The sequence below is a fragment of the Globicephala melas genome, chromosome 20 (assembly GCF_963455315.2).
Source record: "Globicephala melas chromosome 20, mGloMel1.2, whole genome shotgun sequence".
NCBI lineage: Eukaryota > Metazoa > Chordata > Mammalia > Artiodactyla > Delphinidae > Globicephala > Globicephala melas.
The window spans coordinates 52,147,939-52,172,848 of NC_083333.1; the positions used below are offsets into that span (position 1 = coordinate 52,147,939).

At 53.2% G+C, this 24,910-nt stretch overlaps 1 protein-coding gene across 2 annotated transcripts in view; it reads right to left on the reverse strand.

The window, feature by feature from the left end:
- Positions 1-547: 547 nt before the first annotated feature.
- Positions 548-24,910, reverse strand: part of AKAP1 (A-kinase anchoring protein 1) — a 35,531-nt gene continuing 11,168 nt past the window's right edge. For both annotated transcript variants that reach the window (XM_060290873.1, XM_030881649.2), the window contains exons 2-11: positions 15,134-16,775; positions 12,483-12,616; positions 10,844-10,970; positions 10,187-10,314; positions 8,135-8,312; positions 6,729-6,879; positions 6,261-6,328; positions 5,299-5,372; positions 4,994-5,056; positions 548-4,584 (exon numbers count right to left, since the gene is read on the reverse strand). In XM_060290873.1, the coding sequence (XP_060146856.1) occupies positions 4,510-4,584; positions 4,994-5,056; positions 5,299-5,372; positions 6,261-6,328; positions 6,729-6,879; positions 8,135-8,312; positions 10,187-10,314; positions 10,844-10,970; positions 12,483-12,616; positions 15,134-16,751 (2,616 nt within the window). In that variant the 5' untranslated portion in view covers positions 16,752-16,775 and the 3' untranslated portion in view covers positions 548-4,509. The remainder of the gene's footprint in view (positions 4,585-4,993; positions 5,057-5,298; positions 5,373-6,260; positions 6,329-6,728; positions 6,880-8,134; positions 8,313-10,186; positions 10,315-10,843; positions 10,971-12,482; positions 12,617-15,133; positions 16,776-24,910) is intronic.

The window sequence follows — 24,910 nt, forward strand, 5'->3', positions numbered from 1 at the left end:
AATCCACTGATAACATAGAATCAAGATGCTGAATGCCAACTTACTACAGGGAAAACTTGACAAATAATGATGAAAGCAAAAAAAGAGCCAGTTAGAAAACATAATAGGACAAATAAATGACAAATAATATTGCAACAGATCACAATCAACAAGTTATATTGACTTTCCAGATTTCGCCAAAAAAAAAAAAAATTCTAGCAATGTGCTGTTTACAAACCACCTACCTCCTGTAAAGTGATAGAGAAAAGATGCTTTTGTTTTGAATATAAGTTCAAAACAAGAAGAACCAAACAGGAAGACATTTTATTTTTTGGCCGCACCACGTGGCTTGCAGGATCTCAGTTCCCTGACTAGGGATTAAACCCGGGTTACAGCAGTGAAAGCCCAGAATCCTAACCACTGGATCACCTGGGAATTCCCACGAGCTTTTTAAAACTAAGCTTCAACCAACTTATAAAAAGAAGCTGTCGAGGAAAAACAGGAAAACATGATAATACCAATATACAATCCTTTAATGTACTTTTCTTAGAAATGGACAGATAGTATAGGCAAAAAAAAAGGGGTGGTGGTGGTGGAGGGAGACAGCAAAAAAGAAGATTTAAATAATTTACAAGTTGAATTTGATAGAGTACATAACACTTTATACCAAACCAACAATATGCGTTATTTTCAAATGTGATAGAACGTTTTCCATGATCCCCTCCCCCCAAAAATCATTCTAAAGTTCGTCTGGAGAAATAAATGCAAAAAAGAATCTAGAACTTTTTTTTTTTTTGCGGTACACAGGCCTCTCACTGTTGTGGCCTCTCCTGTTGCGGAGCACAGGCTCCGACGCACAGGCTCAGCGGCCATGGCTCACGGGCCCAGCCGCTCCGCGGCATGGGGGATCTTCCTGAACCGGGGCACGAACATGTGTCCCCTGCATCGGCAGGTGGACTCTCAATCACTGTGCCACCAGGGAAGCCCTAGAACTTTTTGAGTAAGAACATATCCATGAGGCTGCTAGTACTGGTGTGATGGTGACCAATGGAAGAGTCCAGTCCTGAGCTGTACAGACTGGCAGCCTCCAGCCACCTGTAGCTGTGGAGCACCTGTGCTACTGTGAGTCTGAACCCACAGGCTGGAGTGTAAAATACACACGTGGGATTCCAAACTCAGTATAAAAACACTGTAAAATATCTCAGTATTTCTAAAGTCCATTACATGATGAAAAAATGGGTTAAACTATTATTAATTTCACCTGCTTTTTCCTTTTTACTGAGGCTCCTAAAAATTTAAACTATGTCTACTGGACGGCACTGGTCCTGAAACGGGCCTGGGTTTTCAATTTTCTGTCCACATCCTTTATGTGGACCTGTTCACGGACTCTTAGTCTTACTTTCTGATCATCATAGAGTTAAAAATGTTCACTCTCTGGCCTAGATGCTGCCAAGTTTCTCCTGGACTTGTTCACATAAAAATAGGCAAAATGATGGATCTCTCCTGCCAGTTTTTCCAGTTCTCAGTCCCACAGCTTTCCTGTGGGCTGGTCCGTTAGCCACTGCGGTGTGTGTTCGGGGAAACGGCACGAGGCATGATCCTCATGCTGTTGCAAAGCAGTCGTGGCTGAGAACCTGGCTTTGAGTCTCAGCTCCACTCCATCCGCAAACTGGTCTAGTCTCAATCTTCTACCTGTGGCATCAGGCCCTGCCTCGCTGGGTCGTCATGAGGACTAATAAGTATTACCTGTAAAAAAGCACGGCGTCTGACAGGAAGTTCTCCAGCTAAACCTTGTTCGATCTTCAGCTTGCAGTGGTTAGGTGCCACCTCTAAGCTGTACAAGGTGCAGCAGTAACCCCAGAACCCAGCCTCCACGCTGACACCCCACGAGGTCTGGTCACTCCTCCCGTACCCAGCAGGGCTCCAAGGACCAGAGAGGGGCTACAGGGCACACAAACACCTGCAACGAGAACAGGCTGGATGCTCTAGCTCCTGTGCTCAGCCACCCCCTCTCCCTTACACCCTTCTCCAGCCCTGGCTTCTCCCAAGAGGTCAAGTTCACCCCTCAGCTGGCCCCTAATGGCCCACAGGTAATTCAAAGAACATATCAAAAAGGTACTCGCCCGGAGGGTCGCCGTCTGGCCGGGTGGAATAAGCACCTCTGTAAAACCGGAAACCCGCTCCTCTGTAAAAGCAACAAGATTACTGGCAAAATGGTCAAACTCAACTTCTTCAGAACTCTGGCAATTAATCAAAGGCCCACAGCAATCTAAGAAGTGTTCATCCGAAGAGCACATGCCTTTCAGCAACTTCCAACTCACTTTCCCTCCAATATTCCACCCCTGAAGGTTAAAACCCGAGACACCAAGCACAGCCCACCTCCGCATCCCCACGGCCTCCCCTCCCCGGTCCTGGGGCCTTAGCCAAGGACCCTGACCCCGTCATTTGTCAGACCAAGAGCCACGCCAGAGGAAGCCTGTCTCGGCTGGACCACCCTGGCTTTGGTCTCTGCTCCTTCACCTCGCCCATCCTCCTTCCTGCACCAGAATCACGTGGTTCCCACCTTCAAAACCCCTCCATGGCTCGCAAAGATAGAGACCAAACCCACACACCCAGCTTTGTGAACCCTCCTCAAACTAGCTTGAAGGCTCCCATACACCCTTTCCTGCTCCAGTGATGCAAACTGTAGGGAACAAAGCTGAGACCTGAGTATAATCCGCCTTGGCCGAAGTCACACCCAACTGCCGTTGGGACTTAGGGCTGTTGGCAGGTAAGACCACATGGGAGCTGGCAGTGGGCCAAGCTCTGTGCAAGCGGAGATATCGGGTTGGCCAGAAAGTTCATTCGGGTCTTCCCGTAACACCCTACAGAAAAAGACCCAGACGAACTTTTTGGCCAACCCAACACTTCCATTTCATTTCATTGCCTTACGAGGTTGGTACCATTATCTGATCCCACAGATGAGGGAAACTGAGGCTTTTATTTTAACCACTTGGTCCCCACAGCTTGGGAGAGTGGCTGCAGCTCTGCAGGAGGATGCCTTCAGTGTGAAGGACCCCAGGGCTATCTCAGCTCCCCAGAGACCCCTGGAGGGGTGGGCAAGCCCAGAGGCACAGAGGCCTGGACCTACCTTTAAGAGGAGGGGCCCCTGGATCAAGACTTAGCTCTGCTCTCACCATGTAAATGTATTTTTTTTATATCATTCTTAGCACTACAGTACCTTAAATAACTTCACAGATCTATCAGGAATGCACAAAGAATTTGGGAAACCAGTGCTTTAAACTCAAGCCTGGCTATTTGAGACCATCACTGGGGGAAGCCAGAGGAAGCTTGGCTGCCACCGTGTGGGGCAAAGGCAGGGAAAATACCAGACGGAGATTTCCGGCTAAACTGTCTTCAAAGGAGCCATGGGTCTCCTAGTTTAGTTGGGACCCTACAGCCCATCACACTTACAACCATCCTTCACTCCCCTTTTTCACCATGGAAAAAAATGGACTCAAAGTTACAAGGTATACAATTTGAGATTTATATAAGCTTAAGTTATTTAAACTGCACAGTGCTGAATGCAGTCTAAAAAAGAATCAAACACACACCACTGCAAGGTAATTCAATGAGCTGCTTTTTTTTCTTTTCTTTTTTTTTAAACAAATTTGTACAGAAAATAAACAAAAACAAAAATCCCCGGATCACACCTATACCATACAGTCACCCTGTCAGGTATGCAGGATGCGATGGGAGCTGGGACGGGCAGCGGTAGCCGGCACAAGTAACTTCTGCTCACAGACAACATGGGATGTGGAAAAATCGTGGGTTCCCTTTGTTCTCCAGTGTATCTTGTACAAAATAATTACATTTTTTTAAACATATTTACAGAGTTTGCACAAATAGAAAATGGTTACAAATTACAACAGGATTGGCAAGACAACAGTTCCCCCCTCTCCCACTGACCGAGGCTGGAGGTATGATTGCTTTGTATTTACAGATGCATTAAAAAGTCTGCCTTCTTAGAGACCTAGACGGAATTTATAAAAAACGGTTAAATATCATAAATTCATTTGTAAGCTGTACAAGTGATTGATGCCCATCAGTCAGTTCGTGTCTTGCTCCCTGAAGATAGACTCTGAAGGTAAAAGAAACCCTTCCCCACAAGCAAGCAACACCTCCCCTGGCCTGTCTGCCACAGGGGCTTGGGTCTGGGTAGCGGAGGAAATAGGAGTAATGGAGGAACGGAATGGAGGGGGGCAGGACAACCTAGTTGAGACAGTTCTCCTTCCACTTTTGTTTTAAATAAACAGCTTGCAACCAGGTTTAGCCAACTGGCTTGTTACGTGCCATCCTATGGCTTTGAAAAGAACCCACAGTTCTTTCCTTGTCTCAGAGACGAAACATCTCAACATGACTACAGTACAGAAAGAAAGGACTTTCAGGGGAGGACAAATGTTTGTAATTCTGATGTAAAGTCTTTGCCTTGAGTACCAAGCCCAACTTCAACAGTGCAAAAAAGACTCCAGAAGCGGCGTGGGGAGGGGGTCAGAGGCTCGAGTAATAGCTGTCCACCCACTGAGCAAGTCCTCGCTCCACCAGCGACCGGTTTATCAACACCACCTAGGAGAGAAAGGTCTCTGGAGAGCATGGCCACGGCACCAGGGACCACTTCCCAAGCCAGCGTGGGTTCCCCCCTCACAGCAGGCGCCTGAGTCATGGGGTGGAAATTTGATTCATCTTCTGGGCCAACAGGGGATTGATTCACTTACAGGTTCTGTCGGCATGCAAACAGCCTTTCCAATAGGCTGAGGAAATCTAGGCTTTAGTACCAGGAGATGAAGGAGAAAACCCAAACGGACAAGGTCCAGGAAGGCTCACGGACATTCCGCTGTGGGGACTGTCACGTGCACTGTAGGATGTTTAGCAGCACCTCCGGCCTCTACCCACTAAGATGACACTAGCATTACTCCCAACTGTGGCCACCAACAGCGTCTCTGGGCGTTAAAAGGGAAAGAAAGACAGAACTCACTTCATCTCCAATGACACTCCAGAGCTGAATCAGAGGAAGGCCAGTTGGACTATACCTCGTCACCTGAAAAAAACAAAACAAAAACCAAACCCTCCACACCATGTTTAAAAGCTACCCCATGCACCTCTCCTTAAAGACTGCTGGCCAACCCGGGGTGTGAGGCACAGGAAAGCAGGCACCGAAAAGTCAGTTCCCAAGAAGCCCAGAGAGTTAGGCGAGGCCGGGAGGGACTGCAGATGCCAGGGAGGAGGCTCCTGAGACAGACCCTGTCCGGCCTGCCCCCTGCCCCGCCCCCAGCCACACACCTGAGCCAGCAGTGCTGCGTTGCCTGTCATCTCACTCATAGCTGCATCCGCCTCAGGTGAGAAGTGGTCATCGTCTTTAGAAGGAAAAGCAGCATTTAGACTCTCACTGAGGCGAGGCACTCGTCACTCACACAGCTTGCAGGTGTTTTCCAAGCAGAAGACTGCACACACTCCCGTGGACTTAAGAACTCCATGGGGCGTAGCCACACCTACGCCATGTTCAGAGCCCCAAGCCTCCCCAGGGCTCCAAGTGGGTACACTCGGGGTGCCTGCTGCATGCCAACCGCTGGGGGACGGAGGGCAAAGGGACAGAAACTCTGCCTTCAGCGGAAATACCACCACCACCGCCGCCACTTATGTGGGGGCCATGTGGACTGAGCACGTTGCATGTGTTCTCACACCGAATCAAGAACACGCTTTACAGGCGACAGCACGGAGACACAGGCCAGTGGCCAAAGGTCAACCAGCTCCCAGAGCGATGTAGGTGGAATTCAGATCGAGGCAGCTGGCCACACAGCCCAATTCAGGCAGTGACTCTACGTGGGCAGGGCACGCAGACCACATTCTTTGTCAGGTTATACAGGTCACGTCCTTGTACAAGGACATACCCAAGGCGAGAGGCAGTGAGGACGGGAGGGGCAGGATTAAGGTCTGGGAACGTCTTATGAGCCACGTTCTGGCAGGTGCCTCTGTTGGAAGCCGGAAGCCTCTCAAAGCTGGAGGCCTGGGCAGAGTCTAGAACAGTGGACCTGAAAGGGTGGTCCATGGACCAGCAGTACTGGCATCGCTGCAGAACTCGTTAGAAATGCGAGTTCTCAGGCTTCCGCCCAGACCTATTCCATCGGAAGAGTGGCAGCAAACTGTTTGCGCTTAAGCCCTGTAGGTGAGAACGAGGGTCTCAAAGAGGAAGACCTACTTTCAACACCTGCCTGCACCCCCCCGAGCCACAGGCCCCCCGTTACCTGACAGGGGCATCACGCTGTCCAGAAGGACCTCTGCTCCCTGGAACGGCAGGGTCACAAAGTCAGACCTAGAAAGGCAAGAAAGGCACAAGCTGAACACGGACTTCACGGCTGACTCACTCTGGGCTGACGTTCGCCTTCTGCTTAGCGCCGTGACCCCCACAACCCAGGGTGAAGCCACACAGAGGTACACACGACAGGCAGCAGGCCACAGCGCCCAGCTCGCCCTGCCACAGGCCTGGCCTCAGAGGCGCTGCCCGCACCCCGCTCCCCAAGAGAAGCCGCCTCACTTTTGCCTAATGACACTTGGGGGAATTCTTCTACCAGACGGGCCTTTCTAGCTCCGTCTGGCTGAGGCGAGCATGGAGTTTGTTTATATCATACTCTGCTAAAACAGAGTAGGCAGCAGCAGGGAAGAGTCAACCCACGTCCCAGGCTCCAGCTCTGCAGAAACCACTCCCGACTCACCGGATCTGCCGGAGCACGCCTACTTTCACTCTCTTGTATCCACCGTAGTCAACGTAGCGAATCTCGACTTCATTGGTCTCTTCGTAGGAGGCCACCACCTGGGCTCGCCACCAGGCACCGTCCACGCCAGGGGCAGCGCAGATGACCGTTACTGCAGGGCAGGACGAGAGCATGTGCAAAGGCCCGGCGCAGGGCAGGGCGACAGCAAGCATCCCCCAAGGGACGGACTCGGCCCGCCTCACATCTGCGCCGCCCAAAAAGCTACCCAGACCAGAAAGTGTTCATCCACATCTGTTTACTCTGAGACTCACTGAAGCCAGAGGTAGACACAGATTAACTGGAATAAACCAAGTAAACTCAAAAATTCAGGGAATGGACCAGCAACTCTGCCTTCTACTCTTTAAGGGAATGTCCCAGAAAAACGTCGAGAGCCTCCAAGTGCAGACTCAATGGCTGGTTGCTAGCACCTGCTCTGGCCCACGACAGCTCAGATGCAGGGCTCGTCAGAAGGCTGCCAGGCCTAAACCCCACTTCTTCTGGCCTTTGCTTCAGGAAGGCACTGAGAGCACTAATGCCCGGGACAGCCAACCAGGCCAGAGAGCAAGTGCCCCCCAGCGTCACCAACCACACCCTGGCGCAGCACGGGGGGGAGGGGTCTGTGACACAGCTGGCCACGCCGTGTCCTAACCCTTAAAGGCAGCCCCTGACGTAGTCACCTCCTGGCCTCCAGTTTGCTCTTTACTTCTGGGCTGAAGCAACATCAGAGAATCTGACAAAAGTGAAATCCTTATTCCTCTAAAAGAAAACCCATAAAAAATGCTACCGAAATTTCAAAGGTTTTCCTCACGCCTTAAAGCCCTCTGGGGGCTCCAGGTTAGGAGTCCCTGATGGGGTGGGTTAGAGACACGTTTCAACGTTCGATTCCCTCCCGCTAACGAGGGCAACAAAGGTAACAGCTCCTGCGCAGGGACCACCTGGGCACGTCACTGACTCTCTCACCTGTCCACTAGAGATGACCCAACCCACCACAGGACTTGCTGCACTTGGGGATCTTCTGTGGGACCTGCATCTGCATCAGGTACTGTGCATGTTTAACACACACAGTAGCCAACTGCAATTCCTAGATCAGCCCCACTCAACAGGTAAGTAGCAGAGCTGGTGCCAACACTCTACTCTGACCCCTTTCCTCCGTCAGCCGATGGAAACGCCATATTGGGCTAGCCAGGAAACTCAGCCCAGCACACTCCATGCCAACAGCAAGAACCCAGGGATGCTGCTCCCATGAAGGGTCCAAAACAGCCTCCTCTCGGTCAAGACCAAGGGCAGAACAACAGGAGACCCCCAAAGCTTCTCCCCAAGCCTGGCCAGAGCCCAGGTTCCCCTCTGACCCCCAGGGCAGCACTTACTTTCCACTGGGGTGGGCAAGGTGGGGATTCCAGGCTGAGAGTAGCAGAGGTACATCTGCTGGTCCAGGCTGCGCAGCGCATGGAAGGTAGGGTGTGTGTGCTGCTGCACAAACAGGTGCCCGGCATTGACCTGGTTGACCACGATCACCTCCACAGTGATGCCATCCGGGAGCATGAGCTGCAGAGGAGAGGGGTGGTGAGCACGGCAGCAACTCTTCTCATGTCTGGGATGAGCACTGAGGCCCCAGGGGAAGTGTCTGAACTGGCACATCTTTGAAAAAGGCATGACTACCCAAAGCAACATGGCACCCAGAGGCTGACAGAGGTTCAAGGAGAACTATTTTAGCCGTGCAGTGTTTGGCTCCACTGTGGCCCTTGCCCTGCAATACCACAAGTAACCACTAGAGGCAGCCTCAGCTCAGCTGGGCAGAGAGGCTCCCAGGAGCCAGCTGTGGATGCAACGTCCCACCTCCCACTGGCCTGGGCACAACTTCCCTCCCTCGCCTCTTCAAGAGTCTGTAAGACCCAGGGAAGGCAAACAGGAATGAGGTGGCCACTGAGAACAAGAATAAGAGGTAGACCAGCCCTCGGACCCCTCAGCCAGCTCACTGGGACCTGCAGCTGACCCCAGGAGCTCTGGTTTGACAGCATCTCTCTGCTCTGCCTTTCTACCAGCAAGCAGAGGCCTGAGGTCAGGTCCACTGTCAAGGTCTGCACAGTCCGAGTCATTTGTTCTTCTTGACTCTCCACAGACATCCTCCCAACTCATTCCCACTCTGGGATTTGGAATGTAGGTTTGCTCGGTGCGAGGTCCCATGCTAAAGACCCTAGAAGAGGCCAAGACTGGTCTCTCAAAAAAAAAAAAAAAAAAAAAAAAACTGTCCTTAAGGCACTAGTTTCCCTGATACTAAGGCAACATCCAGGTGCGCTGGATGGACACAGTAGGGCATCTACTCCACCTCCCAGCCAGGTGGCCACAAAAAGCCTCTGGCTGAGAATTCTGTGCCTCCCCCCGCTCCTGCCCCCGTCCTCTCAGTGCTGCTGGCTGAGGCACCTCTCCAGTCCCACCCAGCCACAGAGCACAAGGGCAGGAAGCCTCACCAACCACTCACTTACTGAAAAAAAGAGTGGGTCTGTGGTCGAACCTGGTGGGAAAAACCCTATGATTCAGAAGTGGAGCACGGAGTGGGGTTCAGCCCACTCCCAGATACCCATGGGAAAGGAAAGGGACATTCACCTCTCCCCGCAAAGCACAAGGGTCTTTGGAGGGAGGAAGACACCCTCCCCTAAACGAAATCCAGCTTGGAGCTGCACATTCACTCCGCCTGTGAAATGCAGCGTTCTCGGCCTTCAGAACCCTACAGCTCTACTCCCGGTGAGACGGGGCTCAACAGGGCTGGGGGCACACAGCAGGGAAGGATGACAGGCCCCAGAGAGCCTGCAGCCCCAGCACGCAGGCCCCCGACGCGCCCGCTACCCCCCTGCCGGGGCTTCCGGGGTGGGGGCGGAGGCAGGGGTTCTTCTCCTTTATGACCCAGGAACCTCCCGTGAGGCAGGAAGGCGAAGGGGAGCCTTCGCCAGGGCCACCGCTGGACCTGGCTCAACTAGGAGGAAGGAACAACGACACAGTAAGAGCCCGTTCGAGCCCAAAACGGTGGGTCCCAACCAGGTCTCAGAGGTGATCCAGGACACAGCACCAGCTTTAAGGAGTCCCGAGCCAGCCTGCACACACCCAGTCTGGACAGACTGTAATCCTCTCTAGGCAAACGCCCTGAAAACACGAAGGGTGCCCAGGCGGCAGAGCCAGGGGAGAGTGGTCCTTCCGAGCAGCAGGGACCGAGAGGCCTGTGGCTTCCGACCAGCACTCCGGCCCTCAACCCGATCCAGAGAGCACAGGCTAGAAGCAGAACTGACCAGTGGAGCGCAGAGGTGAGAGGGCACGGGCATCAGTGTGCTCCCGGCCTTCCTGGCCCACGCTCTTGGGAGTCTCCTGTTCGGGGGAGGCTGGGGGAAAGGGGCACAGGCAGCCCCGGCCCCCAGAGGCATGCTCACCCAGGAAGTCATTGGGAGAGAAGGCAGGGCCAGCGAAGGCAGTGGGGGAGCGTAGATGTTGGTGAGGTTCAGTTCCTTGAACTTCTTCCCAATCAAGCTCAGGGCCTTGTCCACATGATGCTGAGAGCCTAAGTGGGGTGTGGGAAGCAGGACACAGCCACAGGGGTAAGACAGACAGCAGAAGGGCACTCAGGCACACCCCCCACTGCACGGGACTTTTCCTAGAGTTCGGGTACATCTCTCATGTGCCAGAATGCCAGGCCTCGCCTCCGGATGAAAGGCATCTAAGAAGCTTGCCGCCTGCTGACCTTTCAAACGAGACCTCTACTGTTGTGACTACACTCACGGTAACAGGAGCCTAGCAGCCAGGGAGGCCCAGCCTTCGTCGACCATCAACCCAGGACCCCTGGCCTGCCCCTGAGTGCCCACACCTCTCCTGACCAGAAGACCAGACTCAGGGGGGACCCGAGTCTCTTTCAAGCACCAGAAGTGGAAAGGAGGGTAAAGGGAAGCCCCACTCCCTTCACCTAGGGTGAGGAGCAGGGCTTTCCACTCAGAGACTTAAATCCCAAAAGGGGAGCAACCGGGACTCAAACGCTTCAAGTTACTTACACTTCAGGTAAGAAAACTCAACACAGGGCAGCAGCCGCCACTGACCTTCTATGTGGCAGATCTGGACGTTCTGGGTGTACGGAAGGCTCGAGATGTAGATCTTGGCACCAGACGTCTGCTTCAGAAAACTCACATACCGTCCCTGCTTGCCAATCAGCCGCCCAACTAGGTGCTTCCAGAGAGAAGGAAAGACGAGAACTCAGTGAGAAATCAACTCCCTGCATCCCCAAGACCTGCCTTTGTTTTATACCAGGTCAGGCTCGAACATAATATCTGTTAACACGTCAGCACTCACTTGCCAGGCACCGTTCTAAGCACTTACATTTACTCAGAGTAAATGTATGAAGCAAACAGCATGCGTTTATCACCATTTTGCAGTTGAGGGAACAAACCCAGAGGGGTTAAGTAACTCGCCCAAGCTCACACAGCGACTACGCAGCTGAACTAGGCAGTATGGCTCCAGGCCTGGGCAGTTTCCATTTCATCCCCGACAGTGGGGCCCATATTCAGAAGCTGCAGAGGCAGTATTTTCTCCTCCCAGATCCACACTGTGAGATGTTTCACTAGCACAAAGTTTGATTTACAAGTCGTCCACTCCTCCAAGTCTGCTCAGGTCCGAAAAAGAGGCTCGATTTGAAAATAAAAGTCTATGAAAGAGCCCTTGGGCTCCAAACTTAGCCACAACGTTAAGACGAGCCCTGAAACATTCCCCAACGACCCCACCCTGAGGAGCCGCTAGGGACATGGTCACTCCTCACCCAGAGCTGCCTGGGTGTGCCCTTTGCAACCACTGAAGGAGAAGAGGGTAGGACTGCCATCAGGGTGACCAGGGGAAGAAAGAACTCAGGGAGCCAGAACCGCAGGGCAGAGCAAGCCCCCTAGACCCCGAGTTCAAACCAATCCAAGTCTCCACCTCGGTGGGAGCCTAAGAGCCTCAGGAGAATGCAGTCGGCCAATTATTTCTGAGCCCCAGAGACAGACATCAAGATCAAGCTAGTAAGATGTAAGTTAGAAAAGAAGCTAGAAACCACTTAAGCACCCTGGAACTGGGGGACTGGTGAAGTAAATTGACATTCACACAATGCATAATGCAGTTAAAATTACATTTTCAAAGAATAACTCAGAAAGCTGAATTGTTAAATATTTAAAAGCATTAATTAGAGCAACATAATCTTAGTTTTGTTTAAAAACCACAGGGTGCAAGATGAGAAGGAAATAAAAGTCTTCCCAGTCACTCTCGGGGGTGGAATTAGAGCCTGATTTTTATTTTCTTCCTACACTGCTATACTTCTCGAGCCCTCTAAGATACGAGTTTATGCTGTGCTCAATCATAAAACACACTTTGCGTTGGAGAGCATGAGAAGAGCAGTGAGGGGACTCCCGGCCAGCCCCTGCCCTCAGTCCGGTCTTGCTGCCATCTCCAAACAGATCTGAGTCCCAGGCCCACAAGAAAAGCCCCAGAGGAGGGGAGCAGGCCTGCGAGTGTGAAGAGCATGCTCCTGAAGGCAGCCGGAGGGATTCCACTCTGCAGGAAGCTCTCTGGATCCTGGCAAAGTGGAGCGCTCCCATCCCTTCAGCCTCTGGCTCCCTGGGGGCTTCTTCCGGTTTACGGCCCCTCCCTCAGACCCCTGACCCCAGCCCGATGACGCTGCGCCTGGGGGCACCGAGAGCTCGCAGCCCTTACCTTAGGCACCTCGATCTCCCAGACGGTGAGGTCGACCTTCTTGGGATGGGAGCCTGCCTGGGCATTTTGGAAACCGTCAGGCTTCCTGAGGCCACAGCAGCTGTCCACCGAATCCATGCTGTTCCCGTCCGAACCTGCAACACGCACAGACACACAGACACCAGCCAGAGCAGTTAATAACCTCCAACTTCCAACTCGCATCCCAGGAGGCCCCCGCCCCTTGCCCCCTCCCTCAAACTTGGCAGGTGACTGTCAACTCACAGTCTAGAAGGCTCAGAACAGCCCCCAATGAAAGGAGGCCTGGGGGTGTAGAGACACCTAATTTTAGCCTGTCACTTACAGTCCCACTTGCTGAATTGGCAGCCGCGCCCAGCACAGCTGCTGGAGCAGAGACAAGTGGTGAACTACGAAGAGAGCGACGCTGGCCCAGGAAGGGGGGCCCACGGGGGGGAGGGGGGCCAGCAGGTCCCACGGTCTCAGCAGCTGGAAGTAGGTCCCCATGGAGACCAACCCGTCACAGCTGGTCCGCACCCTTCCAACTACGCAGCCCCTCAGACGAAGGGCCCCTGGTCCCCAAGGCCCCAGGCCTGGGCACACAGGCGGTGGCCTTCCGCCAAGCAGAGCTAGAGAGAGTTCTCCACGGCCCTTATCCCGGACAGGGCCCCGCCAGAGAAGGTGACGGAAGGAGGCCCCCCTCCCCTCCGCTTAGGCCTGACTCGTGCCGCCCCTCTGAGTGCTCTTCTGGGCCCAGGGTGGGTCTTCGACCCCCGCTCAAAACCGGAGTGCAAGTTCGGTCCCGGTCCCGAGAGGAGAGAGCGGGAAGCGGGACTGGCTCCGACAGGGGCTGCTCCACTCCCGCGCGGGGTGTGCCAAGGGGCCCATCTCAGAAAACGGGGGCCACACCAGCTTCAGAGAAGTGGCTCTGGCTTCAATATGGAAGGCTCAACTGCCAGAAGGAGGTCGTTCCTCAGCGTCTACTAACTAGGTTATTTCCCACACCGTTTCTCCAAACCCTGACGGACACAGGCCCCTGCCGAGCAATCCACATGCTACCTGGATGCCGGGGCGGCAGGCGCTGCTGCCAGCTAAGGACGAGTCCCCGTGAAGCGACTCCTTCAGCCCCGGGGGCCCAGACGCGCTTCACGCAGGGAACACCACCCCTTCGGAGAGAAGCCTGCTTAGCCGACCTGCTAGGACCAGAGGTGGCTGACGGGGGGCTCGGCTCATACACGGCCCCCAGCCGCTGCCCGACGGAACAGGACGCGCCTGTCACCCCAGTGACACCTAGAGGCAGCTCCAACCACACCAGGAACTCCGGCAAGGCCGGCTCCACTCAGCTGGGTGGTCCCTGGGCCACTCTAAGCTTCGACTTCCTCGCGCCCAAGGCAGGGCTACTGAGGGAGAATGCTGGAAGGCTCGAGCCTGGAGCCGGGCATAGCCAGTGCTCAGTGGGTGGCTCCACCACGCTCCCACCTGCCATGCCCACGCCTCCCCGCTCACCACTCTCTCCCCTGCAGCCTGGACACATCTGAGTAGCTACTACAATCAAACTGGAGTCAGCATGGTGAGGCTGAGGGGCAAGAGGCAAAGGGAAACTCCTTTATTCCTAAAAGATTTTCACCCATTTTAAGATGCTTTAAAACAATTTTAAAACCCCTGAAGTTGGGTGCATCTTACGGTCTCTGGCTTCCTGCACTCGTGAGCAGCAGCGTTTCTTTTTTCTTTTGGAGGTACACACAGAACAGCAGCGTCTTAACAATAGCATCTTACAGGTGACAACTTGTAGCGTGTGGTACACACCAGATGCTGCCGAAAGCAGTATTATTCCCAAGAGTCCCGACCTTCCAGGAGCCGCGACGGTAGGGAGTGGCTCCAGGACAAGCAAGCTGGATACCCACAGAGGGAATCCATGGCCTCTTTCCGTGAGATCAATGAAAATACCCCAGGGAAGCTGCAAAACCGGGGACAGGAGCTGCTGACCTGTCTACGCTGGGGTCAGCACTCGAAAAACCCAGTGGACACTTCGTTACCAAAGTGCCCCTTTCCCGGGGGTGGAACTGCAGCTGCACAGAAAGGAAATGGCTGAGGTTCTCTGCGAAGGAATAGGTGACAGCAACACGCAGGGAGGCATGAGCCTCCTGCAAGGATTCAAGGCTGTGGCCATTCTCTGGGCACTTACCCCGAAAGAGCTTCTGGAGAAGGAAAGCAGGCGGAGACATGGGAACAAGCACATGATTAAAAGGAAATAAACCATAAAAAAAAGCTTACCCATCCTTGGTACTCAAGGGAATTAAAGCTGAGGAGGCCTCTCCTTTTTAGAAAAAAAGCTACTACGAGGTTAGCGTTTAAGAGAGAGACACACTCAGGTTAATGGGTGAACCCAACTTTGAGCTGGTTCCTTCGGAAGGACTGGGAAGGGTCCCTGGCTGACGAACCAAGTTACAGTTCCCGTGGCTTTGGGGTTCAGGGCAGCTTAACTTCTCAGTTACCCACCAGCTCTATGCTGTACCCCGACTTTCTGCAGGCCGGCTGGGACACAGCATTGGAGAGCGTCATTACTTGCACAAGGAGCAGAGGCAGGCCGGCTGCCTTTCCCGACCAAATAAAGGGAGACCCCCTGGTCCTCTGAGGGACACCCCAGGCCCTCCTACCTCCCGAATGATCTGCTTCCGCACCCACGGTCCATCCATCCTCAGCCCCCAGGTCCGACAGCTCCCCTTTCAGCACCCCGTTGCTGAAGGGCACAGTACTTTCTGGCAGCAGCGGGGTGGCAGCCTTGTCCCTGGGGCTGGAGGTGGTCTCTGTACAAGAGTCTTCGAGCCCCGAAGTGCTGACAGAATCTGAGCACTGCCCAGAGGAGGCCACGGAGGGGACACCCTGGCCGTTGCTGGACACGCAGGTGACACAAGCGGCATCTTCTGCCAGGATGCTTGCCTCGTCCAGTGACTCTCCAAGGGAGGCAGCCGGTGGAGGGCAGGGGGCCAGGGAGACGTGGTGCGCGGAGTTCTTTGGCTTCCTGTCCTTGGTGGGGCTGGACAGGGGGCTGGTCAGGCAGCTCACGTACGTCTTTGGTGGGGGCAGATCCTCTGCCGGCAGGTCTGCGGAGGGGAAGGCGGCGTCCACCGGGCCCGTGGCTGCCTCCGCTGTGGCCAGAGCAGGCTCCGCGGCATCCTGGCCCAGGGCAGCTCTCTGGTGGGCTCGGGCGCAGCTCTCCTCCTTCGGCCCTTGGAGCTGAGCGGCCGAGGCCGGATGCATCCGACCCGCGATCCTGCCCATCGTGGTGCTCAGCACCTCCTCGGTGGCCTCCAGGATCACTTTGGAGATGATCTGGAAGGCAGCCTGCTCGACCTTCTCGTTTCTGTCCAAGGTCTCTTCCTTGCCCAGCTCCCGGCTGAAGTCTCCGTCCCAGCCTCTGCTCCCCCTGACCCGGGGCGCTGGTGTCTCATCGGGCGTTGCCAGCTCCGAGTGGGCCGACTCCACGAAGCTACTCAGCAACTTCCCCACGGGGTCCTCGTCCACCGCCAGCAGGCTGCTCCCCTTCTCTCCCCCTCCTCCCAAGGGAGCCAGGCTGGGGGCTCTGCTGCTCGGCAACTCGGGGCCCTGCTCCCAGGACACGGGACCTTCTTCCGGCACGTTTTCTCCCGTCACCGCATCACCTGTGCCTTCGGCGCCACCCATCTCCCTGGTCTTCTCCCCAGGGTCCACCTTCTCTGCGGGGGCTGCAGACTGGCCCTGCTGGCACCGCCCTGCCGGCCTGCCCATCACGGTCTCTCGATTACACACCTCAGCTGCTTCGTGGGGGAACGGAACGCCTTTTGGGGACGGCAGGGGACACTCTAGAGGAGCACACTTGGCTTCGTCACCCGTCAGAGCGAGCTCCACCCTTGCACTGTCCTCTTTGCATGGTCCTGGTGGAAACCTCGTGTCCGCGGTGTTGGGAAGGCCGCCCGAGGACTCTGATCGCCGGTAGGCCGGGTGTGCCCGCAGCAGGGCCGGCGGCTCCACAGGGGGCTTGCTGGCGGTGGGGAGCTCCCTCTCCGGCGGCTGGGCGGCACCGGGGGGCGGGGCCGCTGCTCCAGGACAGGGGTCCTCCGCGGGAAGCGCGTCCTCCGTGGCAGGGCCAGCCCTCAGCTTCACAGCGCTGGCCCCCATCTGTTTGTTGTGGCTGCTGAAGTGCTCTTTTTTACGAGAGAAAAACCACCACCAGCCGAGGAGCGCCAGCACTCCAGGCAGTGCCAAGGGGAAAAGTGAGCGGAACTGGATCGCCATCCTGGAGGCCTGAAGTAACTATACCTGCGAGAACAGGAGAGAAAAGGGGATGCTGTGAGAGACAGGTAAGAGGATCCTGATGTGACTGCACAGCAAAGACAAACAGGTTATGGCAGAGCCTTCGCTCCCCCACTTTCCCTGACCCCGCAAGGAGCATCCCTCCCTCTCGGCACACCCAAGACTCTGGGTGATCCTTGGAGGTGGGTGGGCAGGAAGACACACCTCCCCCCACTTCCGCTCCCTCATCCATGCACACTCCCTTGAAACAAGCTGAGCCTTCTCTTGAAACCAAATCCCTTCCTGCATCACTTCTTTTTTTTTTTTTTTTGCGGTACGCGGGCCTCTCACAGTTGTGGCCTCTCCCGTTGCGGAGCACAGGCTCCAGATGCGCAGGCTCAGCGGCCACAGCTCACGGGCCCAGCCGCTCCGCGGCATGTGGGATCCTCCCGGACCGGGGCACGAACCCGCGTCCCCTGCATCGGCAGGCAGACTCTCAACCACTGCGCCACCAGGGAAGCCCTTGCATCACTTCTTGATGCCAAATTCTCCCTATGTTCCCCCAAGGGACTAGTTATGTTTACTGCTTTAGTTCTCTAAACTCCCAGAGCACTTATCTATCCAGGTGGTGTTGGAGCATTTTAAAATACCAATGGAATCCACATGTACATGTCCCTCGCGTGCACCCCCAAAATCATGAGTCAGTGAAATAGTAGTTACGCAGCAGTAAAGTCAGAACAGAGGATGAGTTAAGATTTTTAAAAGGATAGGGGAGGACTTCCCTGGTGGCACAGTGGTTAAGAATCTGCCTGCCAATGCAGGGGACAAAGGTTCGATCCCTGGTCCGGGAAGATCCCACATGCCGCGGAGCAACTAAACCCGTGCACCACAACTACTGAGCTCACGTGCTGCAACTACTGAAGCCAGCACACCTAGAGCCTGTGCTCCGCAACAAGGGAAGCCACTGCAATGAGAAGGCCGCGCACCACAACAGAGTAGCCCCCGCTCGCCGCAACTAGAGAAAGCCCACACGCAGCAATGAAGACACAACGCAGTTGCCCCAGAAAAAGGATAGGGTATACTCCAAGGCGAGGGACCAGTAAAACACACAGTGGCGTGGAGATACGGTCATGTTTGAGAGTCAAGTCGTTTACTGGGCTCGATGAGGGTCCTGCACCCGCTGCAGAGTCTGGACTTTTTCCTGTAGACAACAGAGAACCAGCTTTGGTCTGCAAGGCACACACACCAAACTGTGTCTCTGGCTTATTCTGGGAGTAGGACAAAGAGTATTAAGCGAAAGAAAGCTGAAGACCTAGAGTCCGTTAGATCCAGGTAAGCAGAAATAAGAGCCCAGAGGAAGGCGGGAGACACGTAAAGGAGACAGGGAACTGTTTTCTTCACCTGTAAGGTGGGGACACACCTTGTAAAGGATGGCTGGTATAAGATCACTTGAGATACGTGTTAATCCTTGTAAAGCAGGTTAGCTCTCATTAGAGGTATGTGACAAACTTATTCTAGAATACACACTTGTATCCTCTGCCTCCCATACAGCAAATTTTATTCTGTCTGCAAAAACTGTAAGTCTTCTTAAAACCAAAAATCCTCCACTGATATGGTGAATTACTCCTTAACTTGGTTTGTGCTTTGTTGCAGAGATGAATGTAAATGCTTTAACAACTCTTATTTACTTATATCAATGTTTAATTTTCTTGTATCAATGTTCTCGGGAAAACCCAGAGCAGAGTTCCCCAGGTGGTTCTAATGTTCAACCGAGGCAAAAAAAGTTTAACCACTGCACAAAAAAAAAAAAAAAGTCCTGGAGACTCTGCTTCTCAAAGTACAGTTTATGGACCAGAAGCACTGAGCATCACCTGAGAAACTGCTCTAAATACAGTATCTCAGCTCTACCCCAGACCATTTAACAAGACCAGCAAAGGACTCACGAGCAACATGACAGCTTGTGAAGGACTAGGAAAAGTGTTCTGCTCCAAAGTGAGGGGGTCGGGGAGGGGTGGGAGGGGTCATCTCCAGAAACTCCTTCATCTGTAAAAATAAACCTTCTTGCTAATATCTGAAGATGAAGCAATGGAATTGGAAAATACAAAGCAGAGTTAAACAATGGCCAGGGCTCAGAAGACTATATTAATCCCTTCAGGCACAAAACTCCAATGATGCTACCTTAGAGCTTCAAATTCAAACACGGAACCTCACTAGATGCTTTCCCTTGCATTGCTTAGTCCTCAACCACCGGGTTTGCAATATGCATTACCATCCTAAAGGTTAAAATAACTCCAGGTCACACAGCCACGAGGTTGAACTCAGGTTCTACTCCACATTAAATCTAGAACCCACTTTAATGAGTCTGTGCAGACGAGGCATTGTACAGGCCAAGGAAAGGAGAAGTTTGTACCCCTCTTAAAACTTGATGGCCCTATTTTTTGACCCACCTCCTCGAGTAATGGAAATAAGAACAAAAATAAACAAATGGGACCTAATGAAACTTAGAAGTTTTTCACAGCAAAGGAAACCATAAACAAGACGAAAAGACAACCCTCAGAATGGGGGTTGAATCAATGGATAAAGGATTAATCTCCAAAATATACAAACAGCTCATGCAGCTCAATATCAAAACAACAAATAACTCAATCAAAAAATGGGCAGAAGACCTAAATAGACGTTTCTCCAAAGAAGACATACAGATGGCCAAGAGGCACATGAAAAGATGCTCAACATCACTAATTATTAGAGAATGCAAATCAAAACTACAATGAGGTATCACCTCACACCGGTCAAAATGGCCATCACCAAAAAGTCTACAAACAATAAATGCTGGAGAGGGTGTGGAGAAAAGGGAACCCTCTTGCACTGTTGGTGGGAATGTAAATTGATACAGCCACTATGGAGAACAGTAGAATAGAAAAACAGAATTACCATATGACCCAGCAATCCCACAACTGGGCATATACCCTGAGAAAACCATAATTCAAAAAGACACATGCACCCCAATGTTCACTGCAGCACTAATTACAGGTCATGGAAGCAACCTAAATGCCCATCGACAGATGAATGGATAAAGAAGATGTGGTACATATACATACAATGGAATATTACTCAACCATAAAAAGGAATGAAATTGGGTCATTTGTAGAGACGTGGGTGGACCTAGAGACTGTCATACAGAGTGAAGTAAGTCAGAAAGAGAAAAACAAATATCGTATATTAATGCATATATGTGGAATCTAGAAAAATGGTACAGATGAATCTGTTTGCAAGGCAGAAATTGAGACACAGATGTAGGGAACCAATGTATGGACACCAAGGGGGGAAAGGAGCGGGGTGGCATGAATTGGGAAATTGGGACTGACATATATACATTATTATGTATAAAACAGATAACTAATGAGAACCTGCTATATATAGCACAGGGAACTTGACTCCTCTTTGCTGTACAGCAGAAACTAACACAACACTCTAAAACAACTATATCCCAATTAAAAAAAAACAAAACACCTTGATGATCCTACCCTATGACCCAAAAATCCCACACCTGGAATCTTTCCTTAAAAAAATACCACAGGCAGAGGTCTATATAAGAGTGCTCACCGGGGTACCATTTGAAACAAGACTCAAAGCAACGGCTGCTCAATCTATCGCAGACTCCATGGTCATACCAGTTTTGGAAAATGAGGCTGATTCTCCTGTACTGACATGGAAAACTTGCCATGATACAGAAAATAAAAGCGGTAGACCACTGTGGGTACGTGATGTCTATGTCCACATAATCCCATGGAAAAACTGGGAAGGATCCAGGCAGCCTTTCAGCTGTGGAAGAGGGGAAGGTTTGTACATTGATCTTGTATCCTACAAACCTTCCCAAACTTGTTTTTTTCCTTATCTGCAAATAGGGATAGTCTTCCCTTTTTCCTTTTGGAAAGAGAGAGTTTTAAATTTCTTTAACAGAGATTCTCCAACTTGGCTGCCCACCAGCATCACTGGGGAAGCTTTTAAAATCTCACAGTGGTACCCAGAACAATTACCTCAGAACCTGAGGGTGAGACCTGGGCATCGGGTTTGTTTTTTTTTTCCAATGTGCAGTCAAGTTGGGGAAGTCACTGTTCTGGAACAACCTGCGCACACACGCAAAAAGGTGGTGGCAGATTATGGAGATTTGCTCTCTGTTCAGTGTCCTTCACATAAAAATAAATAAATAAATAAAATGAAATCTGAGAAGGAAAAGAGGTTATGGGGGACGGGCACACGCAGGATAAGGCCCTTTATCAGGAAATCAAGTCCCACCCAACAGATCACGTGCCACAGGAAGTGGGGCTGGGGTCTGAACACAGGTTTTCTTCTCGTCAGTAAAGTTATATTCTAATTCCTTATTATTCTAATCCCATTTCAGCAGGGCTTATAGCTGTGATTCCCATAGTATTCTAGCAATTCTCTGTTCTCAGGTAAAAGATTAAATGGAATGGGATGGAGAGGAAGAAAAAGAATCCTATGTCTTAACTACCCATAGGGGGCAGTCTCCTCACTTTACACACCAAGGACCCAAGGCCACAGACTTACATTGGTGTGTGTGTGTGTGTGTGTGTGTGTGTGTGTGTGTGTGTGTGTGTGTGTGTAAGGGGGGAGTTGCTACCAAGACATAAACTGCTTCTCAAAATAGCTGGAAGAAGCCCCCCCTTTGGAAGTAAAAGCCAATCACAGGGGTCTGCTCTCCAGCAGGTGTCCCCATCCAACCCCCAGGATCCCAGAAGCTGGCTACACTACAATAAGGCAGAGGCCCAACACAAACCACCAGTCTAGCTCTGGTTCTGCACTCCACGAGGTCCACACTGCGACCCAGACCACAGCCCACCACGCCCCTGGCCTCCCCTGCGGCCTCATCTGTTCCGTTCCCAGCCCCAGTTCAGATTGAACGCACAGAACCAGACACCTGGGGCCAGGACACGTGTTCCCTGCCTGCTGCTCTGTAGCCCAGGGACACCGCTGCCACCTGCCCACCTAACCCTGCCAGCCGAGCTCGGTCCCCAAGAGACTGAGGCACAAGCCCCCGGATCCACCATCTATAGCCCCCCCACCGCCCCCCAACAGGCTACTCAGCTAATGACAGCTCAGGAGACACTTTCTGCATTTCCAAGCCAGACAAATACCCCGTTGTTGTGCCAGAAGGGCCTCAGAGAAGGGGGGTGATGCTGCCACCGTGAAGCAGTGTCAGCCACCCCACAGGACCCTGAATGTCCCACCTGATCCCAGTGGCCACCACTCACCCCAGGGACTAGAGCTGGGGCACCAGGAGCCGCTGCTTCTACGTGGGGAGCAGCAGTGGCCCCTCTTCTCCACGCCCACAGGGACAGGAACCGCCCTACAGGGAGAGCTCCAGGCGCTTGAGAAAAGAAGTATGAGATCCCCAGAAAGAAGGGGAACACAGGGCTCGTGTACTTTTTCCCAGCAACCAGGGGGCTGTGAATAGCCTCAGAAGCCAGCTCCACCGAGAACAGAGCCAGGGGCCACCGGGATCAGCAGACACCCCACCCAAAGGTGGCGGGTTCAGGAGGCTAGTGGGTTTCACCAAGGGCGCGGCGGCCTGGGGGCACCTCACGGGGAGCCCCACTTCTCACCAGTCAAGGAAAGTCCCTCACTTCCTCGGCCCTTCAACTTCGAAGGGCCCTACCTGAGCCAATTCCCTCAGACAGACTTGCGCATCGGTAAGGCACCGTTTTCCCTGCTCCACCCGGTCTGATAGGCCTGGACAGGGGGTGCAGGATGCACCCACCTTCCCTGAACCCTGAAGGGGCTGCCTTCACGCACACACACAGCGGCAGCCCTCACGAGGCCCACTGCTACCTTCCTTCTCTGGGCACAGACTCATGTATGAGCGGCTCTCTTTGCCCTGGTTTTGTGTGCATGTGGTTTTTTTTTTTTTTCTTTTTTAAACCTGAACCTCTGAAGAGGTTTGTAGTGGCATTTAACACTGGAGGTCTAACGGCCTTCACACTCGCTCACTAATGAAGATGGCCTCCTCCCCCAGGGCCTCCCACCCCAGGCCCAGGACACTCAGGCGCAGGAAAAACCTTGCAGAAGAATGCAGAGCCGGCCCTAGCACTGGTGGGGAGGAGACCTGGCTATTTTGAATCTGGCTGCCTGCTTATTTTTAGCAGGTCCATTTGCTGGGAAATAGATGCAGGCTGGCTGGCTGCCCAGTGGTCACACAGAGCTCAACGCAGGCACGTGCCACAGCCCCACAGGCTGCAGCATTCACCTGGGTCAGTCCAGGTTCTAAGAAGACGTCTTCCTTCTCCCAGAGGAGCAGGCAGCTTCTCAGAACGGCTTACCTCTGGAGAAGTAATGGTCTCACTCCCAAGCGTGATGACCAGGGCAGTCACTGCAGTCTAGAGCCTTCTGCTAAATAAGAAGGCAGATCTTTGCGAGATTTGCTAAACAAGAAAACAAAGAGTGTTGGTTCCATCAAATCAATTTGGCTGTGGTTATTGTGGAAAAAGAGCTGCATGTGATTAATGATGGGGGGAAAAAAATCGACCCTAAAACAAGAGCTTAGGGGGCCAAGAGCCTTACAAGTCCAGTGTGGGCTTGGGCCTGGCCAGTGAAGCCAGATCTACTCTATGATCCGGGCCTTAGTTGCGGCATGCATGCGGGATCCAGTTCCCCGACCAGGGATCAAACCCAGGCCCCCTACAATGGGAGCGCAGAGTCTTACCAGCGGGCCACCAGGGAAGTCCCTACTCTGTGTTCTGAGTGGGCTTTTAAACACTCTCCAAGAAATCTGAACATTTCTTCCATTATTCCAGCATTACATGGTCACTTTTGCTGAAGACGGTCCCTGGGTGTTCACCAACAGGGGGCGCAAGACAGCCCATCTCTGGAGTGTCCAGCACATCAAATTCTTGCTAAGGGGCTTCCCCTCTTGAAGGGGGCCTTCCAAGGACAGGGAACAGCTACATGACTCAGAACCTAAAGCCTTGCTGCCACTGCATTCAGAGAATAACGGCAGGCTGCCGGCTAGGCCCATGTCGTCCCCCACCTGCCCCCCACCCCAGAGGAAGGCCACATACACAGAGGTCTTTACAAGACTCCAAGGGTGTCTCTGGGTTTGTATAGGATGCATTTACCCAATTCCTCATCAGGTTGAGCTTCCGCACATACAAATACGTTTAAGTCGCTGCAAGAAAACGCTGCTGGCCACCAGAAGCTCACAGTCCGGATGGAGGAATCGCTCTGTCTCTCACACACAGATGCACCGAGCTGAGCCTGACTTCGGAAGTGGGCAAAGAGAACACAGGAGGCTGTCTCAAGGAAGGCCATGACTTCCTTAGGCTGTAATGGTGGGCTAACAGCATAAATTAAGGTTCTAAACCCAAGATGCCTGGGGGATGGAGCGGGCAGCAGGGTAGAGCAGGATGAGTCCGGGAGCTGGAGCCGAATCGCTGGCAGGGCCGGACAAATGGTGTTTGACCTCTACTGTCAGGACAACGGGAAGAAGCCGTGGCAGCTGTGGCACGGCCAAAGCAGAGCAGGTCGCAAGAGGCAAAGGCCTGAGCCGCCCCCGAGGGGGGACTGCAGTCCAGGACTGGTGGCCACTTAAGGCACAGGGGGCCCCTGAGCACTGGAAACGTGACCAGTGTGACTGGGGGACTGAATCTTAAAGTTTATTTGATGTTAATGTAAATCTAAACAGCCACATGCAGCTGGTGGCTACCCAGTGGACAGCGCAGTGCTAGGTGGTTATCCCCGAAGACCTAAAGGAAACACAAGGGCTGGATAAACGCTGCAACGGCCAGCGCCTACCTTGCTGAGCAGAGCATGGTCCTGCCCCTGGGGGTGGGGGACGATGGTGAACTGGGCCACTGACCCTCAGCAGCATGGCTGGGGCCCAGGGATCACAGCGCTGGGGCCATGCCTCAGGCGGCTGGTCTCGCCCAGCCGTGTTCACAGGGTTGTTACCTTCATCCTTAGGGGGCCTGGATGGGCTGTGACTCATGTTGGTACCCTAAAGACTCCAAATTAGCTCACAGTGAAGACTGTCCCCCACACCCTCCATTGTGATGGCCCAGCACAGCGGCCAGGGGAGCTAGACCAACCACACTGCCCGTTCTGGGTGGACCAGCTGTCCCACGAAAGTCACGGAACACTTCCAGTCT